This window comes from Nerophis lumbriciformis, linkage group LG22 (genome assembly GCF_033978685.3).
Source record: "Nerophis lumbriciformis linkage group LG22, RoL_Nlum_v2.1, whole genome shotgun sequence".
Classification (NCBI taxonomy): Eukaryota; Metazoa; Chordata; class Actinopteri; order Syngnathiformes; family Syngnathidae; genus Nerophis; species Nerophis lumbriciformis.
This window is the reverse complement of record NC_084569.2, coordinates 42278706-42288354: the sequence shown is the minus strand read 5'-3', so window position 1 is coordinate 42288354 and position 9649 is coordinate 42278706. Positions and strand designations below refer to the sequence as shown.

General features: G+C 45.0%; 1 protein-coding gene across 1 annotated transcript; it reads right to left on the bottom strand.

Annotated features, from left to right (window-relative positions):
* Positions 1 to 1251: 1251 nt before the first annotated feature.
* nfatc2ip (nuclear factor of activated T cells 2 interacting protein) lies at positions 1252 to 8666 on the bottom strand. The gene is made up of 8 exons (XM_061973366.2): positions 8554 to 8666; positions 4530 to 4628; positions 4290 to 4468; positions 2282 to 2362; positions 2013 to 2220; positions 1794 to 1938; positions 1643 to 1737; positions 1252 to 1577 (listed from the first exon to the last, which is right to left on the bottom strand). Exons 1-8 carry the CDS (start codon positions 8599 to 8601, stop codon positions 1416 to 1418), a joined length of 1017 nt encoding a protein of 338 aa, XP_061829350.2. The 5' UTR covers positions 8602 to 8666; the 3' UTR covers positions 1252 to 1415.
* Between the last annotated feature and the right edge of the window lie 983 nt (positions 8667 to 9649).

Here is a 9649-nt window from a genome sequence, read left to right as displayed (position 1 = left end):
CTCGGATTCAGGAGGAACAGTGTGGTTTTCGTCCTGGTCGTGGAACTGTGGACCAGCTCTATACTCTCCGCAGGGTCCTTGAGGGTGCATGGGAGTTTGCCCAACCAGTCTACATGTGTTTTGTAGACTTGGAGAAGGCATTCGACCGTGTCCCTCGGGAAGTCCTGTGGGGAGTGCTCAGAGAGTACGGGGTATCGGACTGTCTGATTGTGGCAGTCCGCTCCCTGTATGATCAGTGCCAGAGCCTGGTCCGCATTGCCGGTAGTAAGTCGGACACGTTTCCAGTGAGGGTTGGACTCCGCCAAGGCTGCCCTTTGTCACCCATTCTGTTCATAACTTTTATGGACAGAATTTCTAGGCGCAGTCAAGGCGTTGAGGGGATCTGGTTTGGTGGCTGCAGGATTAGGTCTCTGCTTTTTGCAGATGATGTGGTCCTGATGGCTTCATCTGGCCAGGATCTTCAGCTCTCACTGGATCGGTTCGCAGCCGAGTGTGAAGCGACTGGGATGAGAATCAGCACCTCCAAGTCCGAGTCCATGGTTCTCGCCCGGAAAAGGGTGGAGTGCCATCTCCGGGTTGGGGAGGAGATCTTGCCCCAAGTGGAGGAGTTCAAGTACCTCGGAGTCTTGTTCACGAGTGAGGGAAGAGTGGATGGTGAGATGGACAGGCGGATCGGTGCGGCGTCTTCAGTAATGCGGACGCTGTATCGATCCGTTGTGGTGAAGAAGGAGCTGAGCCGGAAGGCAAAGCTCTCAATTTACCGGTCGATCTACGTTCCCATCCTCACCTATGGTCATGAGCTTTGGGTTATGACCGAAAGGACAAGATCACGGGTACAAGCGGCCGAAATGAGTTTCCTCCGCCGGGTGGCGGGTCTCTCCCTTAGAGATAGGGTGAGAAGCTCTGTCATCCGGGAGGAGCTCAAAGTAAAGCCGCTGCTCCTCCACATGGAGAGGAGCCAGATGAGGTGGTTTGGGCATCTGGTTAGGATGCCACCCGAACGCCTCCCTAGGGAGGTGTTTAGGGCACGTCCGACCGGTAGGAGGCCGCGGGGAAGACCCAGGACACGTTGGGAAGACTATGTCTCCCGGCTGGCCTGGGAACGCCTCGGGGTCCCACAGGAAGAGCTGGACGAAGTGGCTGGGGAGAGGGAAGTCTGGGCTTCCCTGCTTAGGCTGCTGCCCCCGCGACCCGACCTCGGATAAGCGGAAGAAGATGGATGGATGGATGGATGGATGGATGGATGGAAACTAAACTTGTAAAATAAAAATATAATTGAACTATTTTGACTAGATATGACATGTAAAACCACAACAGTCTTTTATTGTGAAACTAAACCTGTAGAATAAAAATAGGTGTCTCATCTTTCTACACTATATATATATATCTCTTTAGGCTTTTATTTGAATGAGTTCTCACATCCACACTTCGATGATGTCGCCATCCTCCATGTCCAGCTGAGCGGGCGTCTGATTGGCCGTCACCTTGCAGCCGTCAAAGTGAAACTGCACCTCTCGTCTGGCACGGGCAGGCATCGCCGACACGTACTGCGAGAAGATGGCGCCCAGCTCCGCCTCCTACACGGCGGCATGACGTAAGAGATTAGAGCCAATAGGCGGCGGGGTGACTGCAGGACGCCGACCTTATGCACGGAGAAGTCACGCGCCGACCCTCGCTCCTTGCCCTGCAGACGCACCGAGATGAGGCCGCCTCGCTCCTCCGCCATGACCACGCACTCTGCAAAGCCAGGGACAGTCGGTCTCTCGTAGCGAGAGGCGGGTCACGTGACTTACCCAAGATGTCGGCGATGCCCAGGCCCAGCTCGCGGACGCTGGCGTGACCGGGAAGCTCCGCCTCCTCCCTCAGCAGCAGGAGGCGGTGGCAGGGCACGTCAAGGATGGCTGACAGCTGGCTCGCCACTTCCTTCAGCAAGGTCGTCTGCGGCGCACAAAGACAGTGTGGAGGCGGGCCTAGCGAGAGGCGTTGGGGGGGGGGGGGGGGGTTGCACGTACCGACAGCACAGGAAGCTTGTAGACCTCTGTGCGACATCGCACCTTCAGCCGGCTTTCCTCCGCCCGCCAGTCATGCGACTCCGACTCCACAATGATGACGTCGTCTTGCTCGGGAGCGGCACTCCGCCGCCGTCTCAGCACCCTGCCCCCGCCCTCGCCCTCGGGAGAGAGGGCGGCGCTGACGGCCCGCAACCTCCTGTTCACCTCGCTGACACGCCCACGTTAGTATTGTGTGTGTGTGTGTGCGTGTGTGTGTGTGTGTCACTCACTTGATCTTCTTCTGGAACTGTCGGGATTGTTTCTGCACAGGAATGTCTTCTGGGGGAGGAGACAGTGGGCAGGACCCTCCCCTAAAAGCACAAACAAGAGTGTGTTTGTCTGTACTTCCTGTTTCAGTCAAATTTAGGTCTCAGCCTCCGCCCACTGAGACAAAGATTGTGAATGAGCGAGAAGAGGGCTCACTGTGTTCAGGTCATTCTACAGTTATACAGGTAAAAGCCAGTAAATTAGAATATTTTGAAAAACTTGATTTATTTCAGTAATTGCATTCAAAAGGTGTAACTTGTACATTATATTTATTCATTGCACACAGACTGATGCATTCAAATGTTTATTTCATTTAATTTTGATGATTTGAAGTGGCAACAAATGAAAATCCAAAATTCCGTGTGTCACAAAATTAGAATATTACTTAAGGCTAATACAAAAAAGGGATTTTTAGAAATGTTGGCCAACTGAAAAGTATGAAAATGAAAAATATGAGCATGTACAATACTCAATACTTGGTTGGAGCTCCTTTTGCCTCAATTACTGCGTTAATGCGGCGTGGCATGGAGTCGATGAGTTTCTGGCACTGCTCAGGTGTTATGAGAGCCCAGGTTGCTCTGATAGTGGCCTTCAACTCTTCTGCGTTTTTGGGTCTGGCATTCTGCATCTTCCTTTTCACAATACCCCACAGATTTTCTATGGGGCTAAGGTCAGGGGAGTTGGCGGGCCAATTTAGAACAGAAATACCATGGTCCGTAAACCAGGCACGGGTAGATTTTGCGCTGTGTGCAGGCGCCAAGTCCTGTTGGAACTTGAAATCTCCATCTCCATAGAGCAGGTCAGCAGCAGGAAGCATGAAGTGCTCTAAAACTTGCTGGTAGACGGCTGCGTTGACCCTGGATCTCAGGAAACAGAGTGGACCGACACCAGCAAATGACATGGCACCCCAAACCATCACCCAACCATGCAAATGTTGCATTTCCTTTGGAAATCGAGGTCCCAGAGTCTGGAGGAAGACAGGAGAGGCACAGGATCCACGTTGCCTGAAGTCTAGTGTAAAGTTTCCACCATCAGTGATAGTTTGGGGTGCCATGTCATCTGCTGGTGTCGGTCCACTCTGTTTCCTGAGATCCAGGGTCAACGCAGCCGTCTACCAGCAAGTTTTAGAGTACTTCATGCTTCCTGCTGCTGACCTGCTCTATGGAGATGGAGATTTCAAGTTCCAACAGGACTTGGCGCCTGCACACAGCGCAAAATCTACCCGTGCCTGGTTTACGGACCATGGTATTTCTGTTCTAAATTGGCCCGCCAACTCCCCTGACCTTAGCCCCATAGAAAATCTGTGGGGTATTGTGAAAAGGAAGATGCAGAATGCCAGACCCAAAAACGCAGAAGAGTTGAAGGCCACTATCAGAGCAACCTGGGCTCTCATAACACCTGAGCAGTGCCAGAAACTCATCGACTCCATGCCACGCCGCATTAACGCAGTAATTGAGGCAAAAGGAGCTCCAACCAAGTATTGAGTAATGTACATGCTCATATTTTTCATTTTCATACTTTTCAGTTGGCCAACATTTCTAAAAATCCCTTTTTTGTATTAGCCTTAAGTAATATTCTAATTTTGTGACACACGGAATTTTGGATTTTCATTTGTTGCCACTTCAAATCATCAAAATTAAATTAAATAAACATTTGAATGCATCAGTCTGTGTGCAATGAATAAATATAATGTACAAGTTACACCTTTTGAATGCAATTACTGAAATAAATCAAGTTTTTCAAAATATTCTAATTTACTGGCTTTTACCTGTAGTCACTCAGGTGAGAGTGAGACCTGGTTCTTCCTGTTTGAGTCAAACTAAGGTCTCAGTCTACGCCCACCGAGACAAAGATTGTGAACGGGTGAGAAGAGGGCTCACTGCGTTCAGGTCATTCTACGGTTAAAGGCGCTCAGGTGAGAGTGAGACCTCGTTCTTCTCATGAAAACCTGGTGGTGTATTCAGATCTTACTGGTCTGCGCCGTGGTCCACCAAAGGCACTTCCTGTTCCTCCTCAGAGTCGCTTAGTGTGAGCACGTCTGCTCGGGCGTGCCCTCGACGGGACATCTGAGACCACAGACCGTCCTGGTCTGCAGGGACAAAACGGTCACTTGGAGGAAGCTCCGCCTTCAGATGCAGACTGCTGTTGACCTGAGAACATCAAGGAGGTCACCACATGTGCCGGTGGACCCTCGACCCCCCCCCAGCTCACCTTGTTGGAGTAAATGGGCACAGGGACGATGGCGGACGAGTCCAGGATGCGACGGCGTTTGAGCGGCGGCTTCGCCACACACACTTTGATGTCAGAGAGCTGGCGAGCATACAGGAAGTCAGCAATGTTGTCAAAGAGCTGCTACCTTGTCAAAGGTGCTAGTCTGCCCCCTAGTGGCTGTGGGCAGTAACAACACGACATCACTGTCTTCTGACCATGCTTGGCGAGTTTTGTGTCTTTAAATGTGCTCAAAAATGTAGTACTTAAGTACTTAAACTGAAATCTTTTAAACAAGTTTTATTCATTTTTTTAAATGCACAAACAACACATTGAAAATTGTTTCCTTTGGAAGAGAAACATTATTCTACAAAGCCCAAAAGCAGTGAAGTTGTCAGGTTGTGTAAATGGTAAATAAAAAGAGAATACAACAAATCCTTTTCAACTTATATTCAATTGAATAGACTGCAAAGACAAGATATTTCATGTTCACACTGAGAAACTTTCTTCTTTTTTGCAAATATTAGCTCATTTGGAATTTGGAACATGTTTCAAAAAAGCTGGCACAAGTGGCAAAAAAGAGTGAGAAAGTTGAGGAATGCTCATCAAAGACTTATTTGGAACATCCCACAGGTGAACAGGCTAATTGGGAACAGGTGGGTGCCATGATTGGGTATAAAAGCAGCTTCCATGAAATGCTCAGACATTCACAAACAAGGACGGGGCGAGGGTCACCACTTTGTCAACAAATGCCTGAGCAAATTGTTTAAGAAGAACATTTCTCAACAAGGAATTTAGGGATTTCACCATCTACGCTCCGTAATATCATCAAAAGGTTCAGAGAATCTGGAGAAATCACTGCACGTAAGCCATGATATTACGGACCTTCGATCCACTGCATCAAAAATCAACATCAGTGTGTAAAGGATATCACCACATGGGCTCAGGAACACTTCAGAAAACCACTGTCAGTAACTACAGTTGGTCGCTACATCTGTAAGTGCAAGTTAAAACTCTACTATGCAAAGCCAAAGCCATTTATCAACAACACCCAGAAACGCTTCGCTGGGCCCGAGCTCATCTAAGATGGACTGATGCAAAGTGGAAAAGTGTTCTGTGGTCTGACGAGTCCACATTTCAAATTGTTTTTGGAAACTGTGGACGTCGTGTTCTCCAGACCAAAGAGGAAAAGAACCATCCGGACTGTTCTAGGGTGAAAGTGTAAAAGGCAGCATGTGTGATGGTATGGGGGTGTATTAGTGGCCAAGACATGGGTAACTTACACATCTGTGAAGGCACCATTAATGCTGAAAGGTACATACAGCTTTTGGAGCAACATATGTTGCCATCCAAGCAACGTTATCATGGACGCCCCTGCTTATTTCAGCAAGACACTGCCAAGCCAGATGCTACAACAGCGTGGCTTCATAGTAAAAGAGTGCGGGTACTAGACTGGCCTGTCTGTAGTCCAGACATTGAAAATGTGTGACGGCTAAAATATGAGAAGGGAGACTGTTGAACAACTTAAGCTGTACATCAAGTTAAGTTAAAGTTAAAGTACTAATGATTGTCACACACACACTAGGTGTGGTGAAATATGTCCTCAGCAAGAATGGGAAAGAATTCCACTTCAAAAATGTGTCTCCTCAGTTCCCAAACCTTTACTGAGTGTTGTTAAAAGGAAAGGCCATGTAACACACTGGTAAAAATGCCTTTTTTGCAATGTGTTGCTGCCATTACATTCTAAGTTCATGATTATTTGCAAGAGAAAAAAAAGAAGTTTGTCAGTGTGAACATGAAATATCTTGTCTTTGCAGTCTATTCAATTGAATATAAGTTGAAAAGGATTTGTTGTATTCTCTTTTTATTTACCATTTACACAACCTGACACCTTCACTGCTTTTGGGGCTTGTACATAAAACGCACAAATAGCACTGTAAAAACGCAAAAATAGTACAGTAAAATGCAAAAGTAGTACAATAAAACGCACAACTATTACAGTAAAACGTACAAATAGTACAGTAAAACGCACAAGTAGCATTTGTAAAAGGCACCAACAGTACAATAAAACGCACAAATATTACAGTAACACACAAATAGTACAGTAAAACACACAAATAGTACAGTAAAACGCACAAATATTACATTAAAACGCAGAAATAGTACAGTAAAACGCGCAAATATTACAATGAAATGCACAAATATTACAGTAAAACGCACACATTTTTCAGTAAAACGCACAATTACAATAAAACGCACAAATATTACAGTAACACACAAATAGTACAGTAAAACGCACAAATAGTACAGTAATACGCACAAATATTACATTAAAACGCACAAATAGTACAGTAAAACGCACAATTACAATAAAACGCACAAATAGTACAACAAAACGCACAAATAGTACAATAAAACGCACAATTACAATAAAACGCACAAATAGTACAGTAAAACGCACAAATACCACTGTAAATCACACAAATAGTACAGTAAAACGCACAAATACCACTGTATAACGCACAAATAGTACAGTAAAACGCACAAATATTACAATAAAACGCACAAATAGTACAGTAAAACGCACAAATACCACTGTAAATCACACAAATAGTACAGTAAAACGCACAAATACCACTGTAAAACGCACAAATACCACTGTAAAACGCACAAATACCACTGTAACGCAAAAATAGTACAGTAAAACGCACAAATATTACAATAAAACGCACAAATATTACAATAAAACGCACAAATATTACAGTAACACAAATAGTACAGTAAAACGCACAAATATTACCCCCCCCCAAAAAAATCACAAATATTACAATAAAACGCACAAATAAATAAAGATAGCGGAGTAGTCCTGAGGAGGAGGTCTATGACTCACTAAATTCCTTAATAAGCACTCGCGGAGATATTTCTAGATTAAAAATGATTATAATTTATTTTCACAAACAAAAAATATTGTCCGTGGTTGACTTCAGACTAATCAAAATAAGACTTATTTAGCGTTAAATAAACTGTTTCACTCCTCACTCCTTCAACATGCCAGACAGAGAAAAGCTGTCCTGTCTTCTTAATCACATGAGGAGGAACTTAGTGGCTCACCAGGAGGAGCCTGAGCAGCTGAACACAATCAGTCAATCTTAATTCATCCAATAATTCATCAACATCATCCTTGGCATTCTTTCATTTCATTGTCAAAACAATTCATCAATAAATAATATAGATAGGCTCCAACAATTACAGTAAAACGCACAAATATTACAATAAAACGCACAAATAGTACAATAAAACGCACAAATATTGCAATAAAACGCACAAATAGTACAATAAAACGCACAAATATTACAATAAAACGCACAAATAGTACAATAAAACGCACAAATATTACAATAAAACGCACAAATAGTACAATAAAACGCACAAATATTACAATAAAACGCACAAATATTACAATAAAACGCACAAATAGTACAATAAAACGCACAAATATTACAATAAAACGCACAAATAGTACAATAAAACGCACAAATAGTACAATAAAACGCACAAATAGTACAATAAAACGCACAAATAGTACAATAAAACGCACAAATAGTACAATAAAACGCACAAATAGTACAATAAAACGCACAAATAGTACAATAAAACGCACAATTAGTGCGTAAAAGTGTTCATTTGACCAAGCCAAATGAAAATGAGCGCAAGTTAGCGCACTAAGGCTGCAAATGTTAAACGTTTTATTTCAACAGACGTAATTATCCCCTCGCCGTGTAGAATATTACATTTTATACAACATTAAATCCAAGAAGCGTTGTAGTTTTAAAACAATGATTTTGTGAGACTGCTAACACATTAGCTTTAGCTAACTACTTTTACCACTTTGTCGAGGCGCACGTCGGAACAAACTACATGGATGTGTTTTGGCTGACAACACCTTTAACGACAACATTTCACAGTTCGACATTTTTGGCACATTCGTCGCTTTTTATCCTGCAAAGCCGCAAATGTGTGAACTTACCGCGTCCGCCATGTTTGTTAGTGTGTCACTGCTGCCTTCAGGGACCATGGGACATACTGTATGTACACCGCTCCAGTACCACGCCGCTGCCTTCAGGGACCATGGGATGCATGCACACTAGAGATGCGCGGTTTGCGGGCACAACCGCAGAGTCCGCGGATAATCCGCGGATCGGGCGGATGAAATTTAAAAAAAATTAGATTTTATCCGCGGGTTGGGTCGGGTCGGGTGGTTAAAAAAAAATTAGATTTTAAATAGATTCAGGCGGGTGGCAGTTAAACCAATTGGTAAATATATATACATAGGTTCACCGTGCGTGACTACTCGCTGACTGCTCGCTGTTTCGAAAAAGCTAAGTATCGTTCTATTTGTGTGCTTTTAAATTGTTCTGCAGCTTTCTTTATTACTTTCTCAACATATTTAGTAGTACTATTTAACTTGCAAATCACCCGATCTCTGTCTCTCCACCCCTCCCGCAGCTAGCTAGCAGCTAGCTGCTAAGCTAACGAAGCTAGCGCGGAGAAAGGCGTCGCCGGGCGCCGGTCAGAAGGAGTCTACTCCTGCACACCGTGACCAGGACTTCTCGGAAGACAGCAGGAACTTCACTCGGTGACAGAAAACACCGTGAGTATGGCTTCCTGCGCGTCTTGCACCTTACTCACGGAGAGGCTGGCTCTGCTAGAGGGCCGTGTCCGCCAGTTAGAGCAGAGTAATCTCGTAACTTTAGATGTTGCGGACACATCTGCTAGCGTTAGCTGTAGCGAGCTAACTAGCCCAGCCTGTAGCAGTCCTAAGCGGCCTACAAGCTACGGTGTACCGGTTGAGACGCATAATAGATTTAGCTCTTTAGCTAGTCCTACACCCCAGTCTACCGGGCACCACACCTTAGTCATAGGGGACTCCATCACCCGAAACATAAAGCTTAGCAAACCAGCCACAATTAAGTGCATCCCGGGGGCCCGAGCACCTGACATAGAGGCTAATCTTAGGGAGCTAACTCGCAACAGGCCTAGTAAACACGTACGACAGGCTAATCGCACCACTAGTTATGCGAATATAGTTGTACACGTTGGCTCCAATGACACTAGAATGAGAC